This window comes from Carassius gibelio, chromosome A4 (genome assembly GCF_023724105.1).
Source record: "Carassius gibelio isolate Cgi1373 ecotype wild population from Czech Republic chromosome A4, carGib1.2-hapl.c, whole genome shotgun sequence".
In the NCBI taxonomy this organism is placed as follows: Eukaryota; Metazoa; Chordata; class Actinopteri; order Cypriniformes; family Cyprinidae; genus Carassius; species Carassius gibelio.
In genome coordinates this window covers 30,555,105-30,572,377 of record NC_068374.1, presented here as the reverse complement: position 1 = coordinate 30,572,377, position 17,273 = coordinate 30,555,105, and the positions used below count along the sequence as shown (strand labels likewise).

The 17,273-nt window shown below is 37.2% G+C and overlaps 1 protein-coding gene across 3 annotated transcripts in view; it reads left to right on the top strand.

The window, feature by feature from the left end:
- LOC127976627 (coiled-coil domain-containing protein 136) overlaps positions 1–16,298 on the top strand; it is a 28,499-nt gene extending 12,201 nt beyond the window's left edge. The window contains exons 3-10 of one of the 3 annotated variants that reach the window (XR_008157900.1): positions 569–889; positions 1,114–1,188; positions 3,544–3,855; positions 6,298–6,415; positions 7,072–7,345; positions 7,870–8,004; positions 9,779–9,844; positions 12,158–16,298. Coding sequence is in view for 2 of the 3 variants with exons in the window: in XM_052581202.1 (XP_052437162.1) it covers positions 569–889; positions 1,114–1,188; positions 3,544–3,855; positions 6,298–6,415; positions 7,072–7,345; positions 7,870–8,004; positions 9,730–9,834 (1,340 nt within the window). In the remaining variant the exon portion in view is untranslated. Of the gene's footprint in view, positions 1–568; positions 890–1,113; positions 1,189–3,543; positions 3,856–6,297; positions 6,416–7,071; positions 7,346–7,869; positions 8,005–9,729; positions 9,845–12,157 lie in introns of all 3 variants that reach the window. The other 2 variants (XM_052581202.1, XM_052581211.1) reach the window with 2 other exon arrangements.
- The last annotated feature ends 975 nt before the right edge of the window (positions 16,299–17,273 follow it).

Sequence of the window (17,273 nt, the reverse complement as noted above, 5' to 3'; positions counted from 1 at the left end):
TTAGTGGGTTCTCACCAGAGGCGACAGGTGGTGGGTGGGGGTGGGGGTTTGGTACATGTATAGCTGGACATCTCATTTTTTCAAACCGAGAATGTGGGAATGACAGCGAGACAACTTTTAAATGTTTATTAGAGCAGAGGATTCGGCTACAAAAGCAATATTTTAGGTTCCATACATATATATATATATATATATATATATATATATATATATATGTGTGTGTGTGTGTGTGTGTGTGTAGTTAAGAAGTGAATGTGTGTATTTACATTACATCTTATGTTACAACATGATACTTTAATTCCACAGATCCTAAAACCCTAAACAGCTGTAAAAAAAGCTTTACAGATCTTATACACAAATTTTAAAATAATACTTGACTTCCATTGTAGGTGTGTCTCTGTAACCTTAACTTTTAGTTGTGTTTATCTGCGAAATATTAATGCAAGTTCAAATTTTAATGTGTGATACGAAACGTTTTATATCATATATAAATACCTGACTGCTGAATTTTTTTAGAATCAAGTCTTACATACAATTGAGTGATTAATTAATAATTTTTCTGTCTCAGACGATGTGTGCGACTTCAAAGCGGAGCGGCCAGGTTTAGGCAGAGAAATGACGGCCAAAGAGCGAGGCTCACTGGAGGATAACGAGGAAAGAGACCAGGAGGAGGTGGAGGCCGGAAATGGAGAGAAGGGGCAGGAGGATGAGCGGGAGAAGAAGGAGGTGAAGGAGGAGGAGAAAGAGGGGGAAAGAGAGGAGCAAAGAGGAGTGGATGAAGAAGATGAACTGGAGGTACTGAGGTCGCAGGTGGTGCAGCTGCTCCTGGAGCTGGAGGAGACCAGAGAAGTGTCGCAACGACACGAGGAGAGCTACAACGAGCTTCAGGGTGCGTTTGCTAATGCTGTCTGTTTTTAGGGTGTGACATCATCACCAGGGAGTTCCCTCTGAGCATGCTCAGCTGTCACTGACCACCAAACCACCTGTTCCTCATCATGCCCTCACACAAACATTCCTGGCTTGTTAATATTGTCGGATGCCAGTGATAAGTTACTAATTACTCATTCTAATGTCCCTCCAGCTGCCTTTAAATGCTGTTCTGTTGCTTTGTAGGTCTTTTGGAGGAAGAGCGGCTGGCAAGCGCCCACCAGGCCGAGAGCTTTACGAGACAGATCCAGAGACTTCAAGGTGAACAGAAACACAAGTAGAAATAGATGTGTATGCACCACAGTGCTAATAACTGGAGTCAATGATAAAATTAATAAAATTAACTGTGTAGACTTAAAAAATGACAGATAAAATTTGCTGTACTCAGTCAACAAGCATCACAAATATCCTCTTACATTCAGCATATTAAATAACAGCTGTGTCCAACGCTAAGGAATAAACATTCTTGATATATCAAGCTCTTTTATGATTTCAACACAGACCCCGGATGATTTGAAGAGGCTATTTTCATATTCATATCTTTGTGCTGTATTAAAAATAGTTGCTATGGCTATCGGTTGAAATATTCAATATTATACTATTATATTACTACAGTACCCAGATAACATTTGCCACAATGTGCAATATACGTTATGCACTGGGTACTTTTATCCCACAATACAATGTGCATGATTTCACCTTCCTTTTCTTGAAACATTTTGGTCTGAAAAGCTTTAAATTACTGAAACTGTAATTATTTTTTATTGAAAAAGTTCAATTATTTAAATTATATTGTATTTTTAATTACTGTTTCATTTTGTTTTATTTTACTATTTTATTTATTGTCATTTTTTGTTTTTCATATCATCATATTTAATTTACTATATTATTTTCTATTTTTATTTTATTTTGTATAATTTTAATTCATTTAATTTAAACATGTTTTTAAATTATGTGTTATTTTATTTAATCTTAATTAAATAATAAAAAAAAAAATTGTTTAAAAAATGATGTTTGAATGGCACTCTCTAAATGTGACCATGTAGCATACTTCTGTTAAAAATCGTAATTTCTCACATACTTTTTTCAACGGTAGACAGTATGCAATACCAATGCAGCTTCATCATCTTTATGAATGCATTAAAATTGATAAAATCAACTAATTGCAGTACTCTCTGCTCGTTATGTTCAAACAATTCTGCAAGTTCTTCAAATCTTTGTATTCAAACTCAATGTTATCAGTGAATGCATTATGATGGAGATTCTCAATCAGTCAGGTAAGTACTGTAGAATCCTTCAAGCATGATGTCATTTCCTGTGTTTCTGACATCCCATTTCCATTAGTTTGTTTGAGTGCTACTTTGGTGCGAGAGGGAGTAGACAGGGCCTGTGTGAGCCGTGGAGAGATGGGAAAAGCAGAGATGATTCAATTGTTGTTCACTTCCTCAGTGACTCACTTTCACTCTCTCAGCAGCTGTGCTATAATTATATTAAATGAACTGTGAGGAGGCAAAGTAAACCTGCGTTTGCAGAAGTGCATGAGCTGTGCCGAAGTACCATCGTTAGTAATGGAATCACATATATGAATAACACAACAAACCACTGCCAGAATCAGATTCACATGCTGGCTGAAGGAGAAAACGGTTCTTCAGTTCAGTTTAATCACAGTCTGTGACAAAGGTTTTTTTTTTTTTTACTATCTGTCTTCCTGCCTTGCAAGAAAGAGACTGGTTATAGTTTTCTAGAAGCCCCTGCAGACTAAAATTCACACCCTGTGTGGTTAGTTTAAGAGGTTTTGACTCTTCTTTTTTTTTTTGCTACTTGATAGCTGGCTGTGCTGAGTGAATTCTGTAATGAGACAAGAAACAACGGCCTGTATTTTTCACTTCAAATGTCCTTGGTTTTCAGTGGAGTGGCTGAATATAGACCTCAAATGGTCTTGATGTCCTTAAACGATGCATATATAAATTCTACTTGGATTTTATTAGTTAGTTGACAGCTCATAAGGATTTGAAGTGTATGCATATATATATAGTGTCCTGATATGTGGTTGTAGAAAGCGCACGACGAAGGAGTAAATGTTTATTAATTCCAACATCAACATAAAGAAAAGTAGAGCTAAATAGGTGATCTATGTCATGTTTATGTTCTGTTCTGGTTTAGATTTTCCTTTTTTTCTGTTCTATGTTCTTTAACCTAGTTTGCCTTAGTTCCCCTGATTAGTTCATTCTGTTCACATGTGTAGATTAATCATATCGCTTGCTCCTTAGTTTCCCTGTCATTATAAACCTTCAGTTTCGGTCTGTTCTTCATCCTAGATTGATGTTCATTTAATGGTACATGTGTGTTGATGCTATTTACTGTAGCTCGCCTTTTCTTTATGTTGAAGTTGGAATTAAAGACCATAAACGTTTATTTCTTCATCCTGCGTTATCTACATCTACATACCGTGACAATATATATAATTTTTTTGTTTTGTTTTAGTTAACAATGTTGATGTTATACCTTTGTACATATCAAAGTTCTATTGTATTATCATATGACTGTACTGCAATACTTTTTATTACCCGATATTCAGTTAAAAAGTGTTGTTCTGTCCCTGCTTCTGACCCCCAGCCCAGCTGCGTTCAGTGCAAGAGGAGCTGGACAGTCTTGAGGAGGAGAAGGCCAGCGAGCTGTGGGAGGCGCAGGAGGAGCTGCGTGTGGCACAGGAGGAGGTGCAGGAGCTGCAGCAGGCGGCGGAGGAGGCGGCAGCGGAGCGAGAGAATGACATCGCCCTGCTGCAGGAGGAACTGTGCCGCGTGCGCGCCGCGCTGGAGCGTCTGCGCGGCACCACGCAGGAGTACGAGCTGGAGCTCACCACACTGCGGGCTGAAATCAGCATGAAGAACCAGTGCAGAGAAGAGCAGGAGAAAGCAGGAGGAGAAGGTCTGACTCCCACCACTTTACAGGCTCCAAAACTCCCGTATTTTTCAGACTATAAGTCACACCTGAGTATAAGTCGCATCAGTCCAAAAATACGTCATGATGTGGAAAAAAAAACATATATAAGTCGCACTGGACTATAAGTCGCATTTATTTAGAACCAAGAACCAAGAGAAAAAATTACCGTCTACAGCCACGAGAGGGCGCTCAGTGTCTTCAGACTACAGGAGCACTGAGCAGCATAGAACGCCCTCTTGTGGCTATAGACGGTAATGTTTTCTATTAGTTCATTTCTCTTGGTTAATTTCTCTCAGTTCATTTCAAATTAATTTTGATAAAAAAGTCGCACCTGACTATAAGTCGCAGGAACAGCCAAACTATGAAAAAAAGTGCAACTTATATTCCGGAAAATACGGTATGCCAGCTAAAACGACCAGTTTGTATCAGCTTGAAGCCTTGTTGTCCAGTATGATCTTTCTGATGCTACAGTTGGTCAAGGGTGTCCTGTTAATTACATAATGTATTCCAAAACACAACGAATGTGACTAGTTATCCGCATCATCTTCCTCATCCATTTAATCTGTATATTAAATACGAGTGTATTGAATAAAGTGGGATTCACTCGTATGAAATAATATGGGAGTAAATGATCTCTAATGACCTCGAATGAGCAGTGAGTACAGCAGGGAAATAATACAGCACACACTCCTCACACCTCTCCAAAACAACTCTGCGGTTGGCAGGGCAGGCCCATTTTCCATGAGGGTGTGTGTGTGTGTGTGTGTGTGTGAGAGATCGGTTGGCTGTGTGTTCTTTGGCACAATCTTGTCGATTATGTTTGTTTGGATGTGCTCAAATGCAGAAGCTAAGGAGTGTGAAATAGTGTGAATTCAAATGTCTGTTTCAGGTTTCTTTATGCAGGAAGGAAATACATACACAAGTCACTAATCAACAGAAGCACAGATGTGTTATGTGTGTGTGTCTTTTGCCTGGATTGCGGGGGACATATGTATTACATTATAGAAAAACCTGAAATCACAACATTTTCAACATTCACAGTTCACCATTAAAGGAATCTATATCATCATTATAGCATATTATCAGTATAAAAATAATAAAGGTTTCTTATTTGTTCAATATAAAATCAACATATACTTCACCATGTTAGAAAAACAAATGAATGTGTTTTTGTGGGTCTGCTTATCTATAATTTTGGGTTGTAACCCATCTGTTCCACACACATGCAAAGTTATATGCTCTGCGGAGTCCATTTTTCCAGACCTCGTCTGTGTTTCTGTAAGTAAGCCAGCTGAGATTTCTCCAGCACGACTTTTCTTTATATCACATAACCTCATTCCAGCATAACTGACAGATGCTGATAGCAAATAAACCCTGTAGAGCGATACAGACGTTTTATCAACTGCCTGATACGACACAGTGCTCTGATATTACCCAGAATGCATTGTCACTGACAAATGAGTGGATATTACAGAATCTTTCAGTGTCTGAGTGTCTGTTTGACATTCTGACAGAGTGCAGGACCTCCACAGAGCCCCATTTGTCTGGTGTTGAAGTCTTTCTCTGCCTCTAAGGGCGCCGGGGCTGTTTTCTGTTCCCCTTGATGCCGGTAGAACTTTACTATATTAAGATCTGCAATAGAAACAACATACCAGTCATTACTGCTGGTGGGGTCATGCGTTTAGATGTGCTGATTGCAAAACAGTGTTGAACATGAACAAATCAGAGCCTTGATTGATGCATTTATGTTTACTCTGATTTGGGGTCAGATGCATTTCAGGTTATGTTGTTTGTCGGTGCATGCACGTCTGATGGTTATTTACACCAAGTACACATTCAGGCTTGGCATAGACAGAGTGCAGTGTTATTTGCAAGTCAGATTCCTTCTAGATTAGAGGCAATGTTATTGGGGGTTGAACGTTGCACCATGTGGGGACGTGCAAAGCAAACATGACTCCTGATTGACAGGTCACACTGCTAAAGCAGGAAGAGAGCAGAATGGGTTGTTTTCATGGAGACTAGTTGCAGGATTTGGTGTGTGTTTATGGCTCCCTGGACAAATGCTCATTATTTTCCTACCATAGATGTGTAGCCTCAGTATTGTTTGTTTCATGATCAGAAACAAATCAGTTTCTATTGTGCAGTATGCTTTACTTCGCTATGCTAGTATTTTATTCAGAACATACATGTGAGTACATTTGGAATAGCGTACTGTGTTTTTGTGATTTTTGGTTGATAAAGTAGATCATCCAGGTATTTCTTGCATAAAAAATGATGATAATGTGAACAGTATATATACTGCATACTACAAAGAGTATTATGGTAGTATTCCACGTGGAACATGCATGAATTTAGAATAGCAGACACAATAAAAGTAGTAATGCTGTTTTTCCCTACTTCTACTTTAACTGACATCTGTTCGGACAGGTGATATGGACCAGCTGATGGAGGAGTGTCGCTGCTTGAAGGACGAGTGTCAGACTCTGAAGAATGACAACAAGCAGCTCTCTGAGAAACTGGAGATGCTGGAGCAGCAGCGAGCCAGGTGATTGGCCACAGGGCCTGTCAATCACACACAAGCAAGACAAATCAGCCGCTGAGCATCTCAAGCTCAGTCTGTGTTAATAAGGCTGGCGTGACCCATGTAGCATTCAGCCATGATCTGTCTCAGTGGACACTCTCACTGAAACGATTTAACAGCTATGAAAATGTTTCACAGCAACATGAAATATTAATGATTGTGTATTTCATCTTATCCAAATATTTTGGCAGCGAGGTGAGCCACAGTTGCCATGCAGCTATTTTAAGACTTCAAGGTTTCTTTGACTTTATGAATCTAATTATGTTTTTTTTTAACTATTGCTAAATGTTTCAGCTCAAAAGAATAGCTGTTCTCGGAAGTGAAATAGTTACACTATTCAGCACTGTGAGAGAATAAGAGAGTGATAGAGTGAGAGAAACCAAAGAGTTTTTGAGATTTTTAATACATGATTATCAGGTTGAATCAGTAATGAGTACTGCAGTGCGGCTGTCACACACACACACACACACACACACACACATAATCAAAGTTACAATATGAAGCATATCTGCAAAGAGTGCATCAAGAGCTCACAAGTTCAAGTACATTAGATACACTAAAAAATGCACCACAACATCTTTCATAAATGTACTGTACATTTCCTGCTTCCATCCTGACAGCTCAGCTGAATCATGCCTGGCCCTCAAAGCAGAGCAGAATGATGGAGAAAATGACACAGAAAAAGATGTAGAAAAAGAGGTGAAGGCTGAGGGTTTCGTCAACACGTTGGAAGTAGGAGGTGGGAATCAGATGGATGCTTACACCCAAAAGAACATCTCGTTTGAGGGGAAACCCATCACGCCGACGGGGATGAGTGGAGGGTTTTCAGAGGTGTTCTCCCTCAGAGACCAGCTGAAACAAGCCGAGGAGAAAGCATCACAGGTCCAGAGAGAGGTACGGCATTACTGGTATTTAAACTAGTTATAGAATTGATTCAGATTATTTGGGTATTTTGAGATTTATCATGACCACCTGGCCAAACAATCAATGAACTATCTACCTATATTTGTACAGTATATGTGTGATGATAATGTCTGATAATTAAATAAAGTTATTTTACAACAAAAAAAAAATTATTAAAAACATTCTTCACTCTCAGTATGGGGTGAATTGAGCTCACGTCAGGTTGCAAACCAAACCATCTGTCACAGTATTGACAAAAAGTGTGAGCCAAATGGTTATTTTGTCTTCAGTTGTTCAACAACATGACCTTGTGGGAAATATCGCTGAAAAACCCTGACAGTGAGACTGCAAAGAAAACCTATTTCCTCTGTCCTCTATCGAATAATGGAATGATTAAAAGCTTTTTAGTCAACTTTTTTTCTGCCACACAAGCTAAAACTCTACCTGTGACTCAGTGAATCTAATCACTTGCCCTTTATCATTTGTTATTTCTCTATATATCTCCATTCTTTTAGTGTGAGGGACTAAAAGGAGAGCTTGTGGAACTGCAGGGGCGGTATGAGAGCAGCCGGAGGGAGAGGGCGGAGCTAGAGGCGGAGCTGCAGCGTTGTAGGGCGGAGCTTGATCGGCTGGCCGGGAGGAAGGCTCAGGTGAGGGGAAATAAAGGGGGCTGGACATCAGTCATAACACACTGCTTTCTTCCAGATCCATAGGAGCCATCACTCTAGAACTTCAGACAGTGAATGTGTGAACTTCTGTGGGGTAAAAATGCGACCCCAAATAAATCACTGTACTGTACACATGCTGAAAACAAACAGACATTACTCACACAGCAAGTAGTTCGAAATATTATCAACAAAATGGCGCCATGACTCCATCGACCTACATGTTTGTCAGTGTTTGAAAATGCTCTGTACATGACTAACGTTTTGCATGTGGGGTCAACCACCGCTGAAGCGACCATCTGTCCAACAGCAGTATCTGTCTTTCAAAGCGCATCCTGTCTAACTAAACCAACTCGCCATTTTCGGGCGAGTGTGTGTGTTTCACTTTGGGTTGCTTTTTGCCCTGTCGCACACATTGATTCTGGGCTGTGTGTTTTTACATCTTGTGTTTGTCAAACCTTTAGCAGCCAACGTGTTTAGCTAGTTTTCTTGATCCACTGTAGCAACTCAAGCTTTTGTGTGTGTACAATGTGCACTGACATAGAGGTCTTTCTAACCCCTGTACTGTCTAACAACAAGGTCTTAGTAGTTTTTTCAAACCACAGAAATCCTAATTACGTTTTTTTTTACCTATTAAAGAGTCTGTCCAGTCAGAGTACCCTGTCCCATGTCAGTCATCCGCCCATCATAGTTGTACTTTAATTGTGTGGTTAACCCCTCACTCACACTGTTCTGCTTCCTACAATTCCCATGATTCCTTAAAGGAATATTCTGGGTTAAAAACAAACGGAGCTCTGTCGACAGAATCTGTAATATGCTAGCAAATACCACAGAAAACATTTGAAGGAAACAGTCGGGTTCCAGAAGTAATTGAGAGATGCCGCTTTTGCTGTAGAAACACAAATTGCGCAGATTAGTTCTCATGTTTGGTTTGTTGGTTTACACAAGCTGAAAGATGAATCCGAATTATTTTCTGTGGTATTCGACAACATGTCCCAAACACTGTCGACAGATTTAACCCAGTACATTGGTTTAAAACAGTGGGCTGGCTGCGCGGTGTGGGCAAGGATCTTTAAATGCTAAGATGGTGACCTTTGCTCTGTGTTTATCAGTCGGAGGGTCAAAACAAGCGCAAGGTTTCCATTTTGTGTTTAACCATCTTTGTTGTGTATCTAATCTTAGTGTGTTTTCCTGTCTCCCTGCTCCCCCGTGGTCTTTCATTGCTTCGTTCTGTTGATTCATAACCATTGAACACCTACCTAAACATATCATAAACTCCCATATGCTCACAAATGCACACTGAACCATATCAAATTTCAAACAAATTTGATGATTCTTGATAAACTGCTGGCATATCTATCTATCTATCTATCTATCTATCTATCTATCTATCTATCTATCTATCTATCTATCTATCTATCTATCTATCTATCTATCTATCTATCTATCTATCTATCTATCTATCTATCTATCTATCTATCTGGTTGTTTCCTCCCTTTCATACTCACACTCTTCATTCTTTCTCTCTATTATCTCTCTTTTTTATTATTTTCCATGTTTTATTTACCTGTAATTCCACATGTGCACAAACCTCCCATGTGTAATCATTACCTTATTTTGAGCGTCTGTCATTTTTTTCTTTTGTTTCTCTCACCACCTCTTCCTCCTCTTCCTCTCTCCATCCCTGCACCCCCCTGTGTTTTTCCTCAGAGCTCCACTCCTTCGTCTGAGTGCCCTATTCTCTCCATACACTTCATAGGAATGGTTGTAATAATGGGCCTGATATGGTGCTGCTGGAAGGAGCTCTTGTCCTAAAGGGGGAAAGGTATGGCTTTGCCTTTTCTTTCAATAAGAGTCCAGAGATGAGCAATTTTTTTGTCCCTCCTGTATTGTGAAACTCATCTTTATCCTGGTCAAAATGTCACTTTTTATGGTCCCAACTCCTGTCATGCTAAACAAACCTGTTTGCCCATTGGACACATTGCCTGATTCTTTACGAGGGCCTTTTATGGATGTGCACATTGTTTCACAAACATTTTCCAGTTAACTAGTCTGAAAAAACAACTGGCATAAAAACTGAAATTGCTGTCATGCTCAGCCTCAAGTTTTTTGATAAAAAAAATTCAAAATTAGGAAAAACCTAATGCATGTTTGGAACAACTTGAGGGTGAGTTAATGATGACAGAATTTTCACTTTAAGGGGACTATCCCTTTAAATAAACATAAAAGTCAGAATTTACAGGACAAACTTAATTTCTGAACCAAGTTTGTGGCAGAACAAGAAACTGAAAGCCTAAACAGTGAGTGAGGACTGCTAACACATGTTTTCATTAGCATGTACTAGCCACAGTGGTCTAAAATTTTACTGACAAAAAAAATATAATTCTTGTCAACATCAAGTTTATTTCTTCTATCTTATTATTCTCAAACATATTTACTGGGCAGAATATTTCAGCATCTAGTTGCATTTATTACTGTCTTTCCAAAGGATTAAAAAACCCTTTAAACACAACAGAAATTTCAAGAACTCTCATTCAGGATGGAGTATGTTAAAAATGGGTCAATTCTTTGAGCAAATGTAACCCTGTATATAGACAAAGCACAAAAAATTTCCTTTTCCCAAAGGGAGTTGACTTGTCTTTAGTTAGAATGCCAAATTAGAATGTGCTTTTGTAGTTTGGACAGCAGAATTTTTGCGTCATAGACATATTTATTATTTTCTTCAGTCAGGATGTTTGGCAACATCAAAAATCAAGTCATATTCAGACATCCTCTGAGATTTCCAAATGTTATTATCCCAGCCAAATGCATGACACAACTCTAATTTCAACAGTTCTGCTGCCCAGCGGGGGCCAAGTGAAGCCACACTCACGCACACTTACACCGTTCTTTGATTCTGCTGGACTGTCATGCAGTTTCCACTGCCAATCTCACAACACCAGATGGAGAAAGAGTAATAGAGAATGTAAAAGAAAACACGTGTGACAGTGATTTCAGTATTTACTGGGTCATTGCTCTTGGCTTTGTATCTCTCCACATTTCTGAATGTGTATATTTAGCTCGTAAGTCCACCGCTATTACAGAAGATGACTGGAAATAAACAACAAGTCCTCTTTAAAGAAGGTTCATTAAAACCAGATCAGTTCTGTAGTCTCATTCAGTGTCCTGTAGCCAGAGATCCAACTCTGATTTGTGTTTCTGTTTCATTGACATTTGTGAGTGCGTACCTGCCATACACTTGGTCATGAACATCGAAGCCTCTGTCAGAAAAACTACATACATTTTAAAGTTAAATGTGGACTTTTTTTTTTTTTTTTTACAAAATACGTAAATGTTTACATTGAAAAAAATCAGAGATGCTTAAAATACTGATTATCAGCTTAAGATTTTAAAAGTATATATGTATATAATACTATATATTTAATAAAAATATTTTTAAGGTGTTTGTGTGTGTGTGTGTGTGTGTGTATGTATGTATGTATATATATATATATATATATATATATATATATATATATGTATATATATAATTTAAATTATATTATATATATTAAATTCAAATGTAAAATTTAATTTATGCATTTAGCAGATGCTTTTATCCACACTTACAGTGCATTCAGGCTATACATTTTTACCTTTTATACATTTTTTTATCATGTGTTTTATACATATATAATACACAATTCTATAGAATTAAAATATCAAAATATATATGGCTAATATCATTAAGAGAAAAATATTGTAAAAAATTTATGACTTCTCTTGACCTTATATATAGAGGTAATATTAAAGTATGTACTTTTGGAACTAATAATATATCAGTTTGATTTTAATTCTGTGTGTGTATATATATATATATATATATATATATATATACATACACATACACACACACACACACACACACACACACACACACACACACACACACAGTTAATTGTAATATGTAATTACATTTTTAGATTTTAATGATATATATCATTAAAATCTACAAATGTAATGATGTATGGCTGAAAAACCCTTAAACAACCAATGTCAAATTTCTGTTCTTATAATACTATCAAGCAAAACTAATTAAGAGAACATTTTTTAAATATGACTTCCCTTGACCTCATTCTCATCCTCTCATTGACCTCAGGAGAGTGAGGGAGACTGGAACCTGGTGATGGTTGTTGCAGTGGCAGCAGCAGCAGTTCTACTCATTCCTAGTTTCACCAGAGCTCTGGCCTGAGACCTGGACAGGAAGTGACCTCATCGTCCCACTCTGCCCATGATACACAATTCTATCACCCTGACCACACTTAACCACCAATGGGAGCTGAAAACCACCACTCAGCTGGGAACACGATAACACATAGCTTCCAAATTTGATGCTTTTTGGTGTGCATCGTGATGCTGGTTGTTTGCCGTCTCAACTGCTTTGCTCTGCTTTTGTAGACAATCATATCCGTTTCGACCAGCAGTGCAACAGCCACTGGCACCTGGCTGTGAGTATTTAAACTGTCTGAATGGACAACGACTCTGAGAGCTTCTGATTGATCTGGCTCCCCGCTTTCCATTTCATTAGTTGTTTTCTTTCGCAAAACTGTTTGCCTTATCACTTTTCAATAGAACATTTGCACATTTGACCTCTATAAGCAGATTCCTGATCACTTGGGGAACGAAGAGGACACCGTTTTCATCAACAATGCTTTGGATGCAACATATCACTTTGTGCTTCATTGCTTTTGGATTAAGTAGGAGCATGCAGTACTTATTTAATTTCCCTGGATCTTCCCATTTTTAATAATTACTTACCGAAGTCTCAATATAGTCAGAATCATGTGTTTAGGTTCACTTACCGAAAACTTCTTTCACTTTCGACCATGGCATGTTCTCTTTGGTTTCTAACTCAAAAACTCTGTAGGTAACTGTACAGTACTTCTCTACAGTCTAGCGAAGGAGAATACTCATCTAATGTATACTATTTGTCATTTTTACATACATTTTGGTGAAAAACTTCAAAGTTTAAGGTTATTCTAGCAAGTTAATGTGCTTATTTTAAACTTACACAGATATTTTTGTATCTGAATTGTTTATTCCAAGACATTAAATTTGTAGATTGATTTTATGTGTGTAGATTGATAAATGATGCTAAAGAGTGATAGATATTTTTATACAAGGGTTGACTAATGCATACACTTAAAGAACACTAAAAGAATTCTGAAACAAGTGTAATGAGCAAGCACAGATCTACTGTATTCCACTAATGTTGCATTGATGATTTCTTCTGAGGTTATTTTTTTGCATGTTTGAAATAACAAAACACAGCTGACATACATATCTATACAATGTCTTCTCTGCAAAGAAACTGACAGAGTTTGAAAGGTTTTACAGTAAGTACAAAATGTCTTGAAAAAGTGGTTCTCATCCGGTGTCTGGACCCAAAAAACGAGATGCAGGATGTTTATTTTAGTAAAAAGTATCCTAAAATAAATTTACTGTATCTATCTAATACTGTAGCAAAATGAAAAAGCTTATAAAAATGCAAAATAAGACCTGAAATGCTTTCCATACCTTTCGTAGTCGGTAAATCTTCACAAATCGTATCATGCATATCACTGGACCTATGCAGTTCATGCTAATATTAATAAATGTTAAATGTTTGACTTTCTTTTTTCTCTTTCAAAATACGAAAAATATTTTGTTAATTTATTTGGTTGCCACTTGATGTACTGTAAGTGTAAAAACCAGCTGAGAACTACTATCATAAACCCTTACATAACAGTGTGACAAAGATGTTTCTTACAATGCAATTCAAATCTGTAGCACAAATAACGTAAATAGCATGCATTGAGTAGCTAGCTAATAAGAATGCTAGAAGCAGAAACTTCCATACTGCCTTTCACCAAAAAATGTATAATGATAAGAAACTTGTCTTAAATGATGTTTATTTCACTAAAGATGTTTAAAACTTAGAAATATGTACTTATATGTAGCATTTTACATCAGAGGTCACAATTTTGAGGTCTGTGTGTATTACAGATGTACCTTCCTGTATGAAGATTAATAACACTGTCACTGAACTCATATCCATCATGTACTGATTCTGGTAAATTAATGCTTGGAGCCTCGAGGTACTATTGTTATGAACAGAATCTTTGACTTTATATGTACAGTATCTATTATTATATAATCATTTCTGGTATACACACAAGTTGTCTTCACCTGATGTCTTGTGGGTGTCATTTTCAACAAACAGCACAAAGTAGACGTCTTATCAAAGTGACTAAATCATAGTAGACATATTTGCTTGCAGACGGCTGACTTGTGTTGTGGCGGTGATCTTTGTAGTGTGGTTTTAAGACCTGGCATTAGTTGTTCCTGAGTCTCAGTGTTTGGGAATATTTGAAGTATCCCAAGGTCATTCCAGAGACGTTTTCTGCTCCTGTTGATAGACTCAGAACTCAGTGGTAGCACAACTGAATGTTCAATATATCAGTGGTCAGCTGCATTTCTGTAAGACCGTGCATGCTACACAGTGATTTGTCTTTGAAATAAATGTGCTATTTGTCCTGTACTGCATTGGAACGTTTGTTACTTTGATGAAATGGAATTTCGAAAACGTGTTTAACATCAGAAGGAGCAAATTTATTTTACTCTTCCACTCAGCACTTGTAAATGATGTAATATGTACAGATTGTGTATTTGCATGTCTATGGCAGTAGATTCTGCATGCCGAGTGATTGAAACCAGTGGTAGATTTGAGCTCCTGTGACAATTTTTGTATGATTAGACTTTGCATGATTTGTCCAACTTTTTTTTTTTTTTTTTTTTTTTGCAGTTTTAACATATTTCACATTTGCTTTGTGTTGAAAAATGAAGACCAGTGTAATTTAGGTTCTCGTTCAATTTGTTTAATCTGTTCACTCAGTTACTTTGGCTGTGGAAGAAACTTATGGTTTGAAAGTGTCCAGAATATTAAAAAAATATATGTAGTCAAGAGTTTATAGCAACTTTTGGAAAGCCCAGGCGTTCTCCAAATGGACCTTATTATGAATTATCATGTAAAATGTTTCAGATTATCAGTGAATTTTGAATGTCACGTTGTTTTAATTTAAAGGAATAGTTCACCCAAAAATGATAATTTTCTGAAAATGTATTCACCATCAGGGTTCAGGCCATTCAAGATGTAGATCAGTTAGTTTTTTCAGATTCTGGTAAATTTAATATTACTTCACTCACTCACCACCAATTCGTCCTCCGCAGTGAATGGGTGCTGTCAGAATGAGAGTATAATCTTGATAAAAACATCACAATAATCCACAAGTTCTGCTGTAGTAGATATATTATGGCCTTGTGAAGTGAAAAGCAGCATTTTTGTAAGAAACTTGCTTCGAGGCATGTTTACTTTAAACTTTTGCTTTTGGCCATACTTCATTATAATTCTTTTTCCAGTGAAAAGTCCATCCCTTGTTGTCCTCTCACATCAAATTCCAAGACATATTTGGTTAGAACTGTTTTGGACAGTATTTTGCTTGTAAACAGTTCTTGATCTGAGCATATTTCTCGTCTGATTCAGAGGAGATGACGTTTTCACTGGATAAAACAATTTTATGGATAGAGGACTCATATTTTAGCTGGAAGCAATGGTTTGAAGTTAAAATCCCTTTATGATGGATTTGATTCTTAAGAGCACACAGCTTTTCACATTTTTCTATCAGCTGTTTGGACTCTCATTCTGACGGCACCCATTCACTGTAGAGGATCCAATGGAGAGGAAGTGATGCAATGCTAAACTTCCCAACTTTCCTTTTTAAGATGACATAATAAAACTCATCCACATATTTGATGACCTGAGGGTGAGTATATTTTCAGCAGATTTTCATTTTTGGTGAGCTATTCCTTTAAGTCCATTCTGTGTATTCCCACTCCAGACCAGTTCTCTCTTCTGTTCTGTTTATCTTGTAATTAAAGTATTTTGGTTTTTGAGAGAATTGCAAATTGTACAGACTATCATAATCATTAGAAATGCATTTGTAAGTGGCGCTTTACTGGATGTTGGAGGGTGGTAATGTACGGAGATGTCGGTATGTGGTGTTGTGGCGATACTGCTGCGTGTCTGTATGTGCTTGTGTAACTGTAACTGTTCTATACAGTGTCTTTGACATGTTTACATGTTGTCTTGCCTTAACAGGCATTTATTTAAAAATATTAATGAAATTTGAAGTATTTTGGTAACCATGTATATTTTGTAAATGAACAGGAACTAATAAAGTAGTTTATCCAGAGCATCTTGATCTAATGTGTGTGCTCGTTTATTTCTGTCAGGTCAGTAAACGGTTTTTGTTGAATCATAAGGTGAGATGATATCCATGGCTTTCACTAAATGATGAACAGATGTCCCCCTTCATTTATCTAGTCTTTCTTCTGACATTCACATTTGTCTTATTTGTCAGTTCACATCGAAGCATGCTGAGGTTCTGAGTCATGGCTGTGACTTCATTGTAAGTATATGAACCTCATCTATTTCTGGGTTTATCGTGTAAGAGGTTTCTTTTCCTTTGAACACTTCTGAATTTATGTTTTTTTGTGTATGACACATGGAACGGTGTCCACGGGGGTCTTACTATTCCAGTAATAATGAACCATATGCCTGTATATGGTTTAGTCACAGTTAACCACAGGAGCAAACAGTGAATTACAATAACTCATTCTGTCTTACTGTTACTGTATATACATTTCAGTTCAGACCCATAATATCTCACAGTGTGTTATTGCAAAGTATACTTTAGCAACTTTGTGTTAGATGTTTGTAATATTTTCATAAAATGTTTAAAGCATGTTTTGAGAACGTGTGTAACGTGAAATGATACAAGCTTTCAGGTTGTGAAATTTGACAGCACCGTGACCTGATGTCATGAGCTAGTTTGAAAGCAGGGGCTGAAATTATGAAATCATTGTTTACATGATATGGTCATGTCTCTGTATAACAAGGTTTTGTGTCAAAAGTCTAATGGTAAAAACACTAAACAAGCCCAGGTCTGAATTGTGTTATAATCACACTATATCTAAATCTTATAAACTCATTTAATACAATAATTAGGCTACTTATATTTTAGTGCCAAATTAATAAAATCTAAATTAAATTATCATCATGCATAAATTGTAAAATAGTTCTGCTTAATGCTTTTTGAACATTCAGACCTCATTAAAGGTTGTTCTTACACTTTATAGCAGACTCAATGCAAACCGCATAATAAGTCATATTTAAT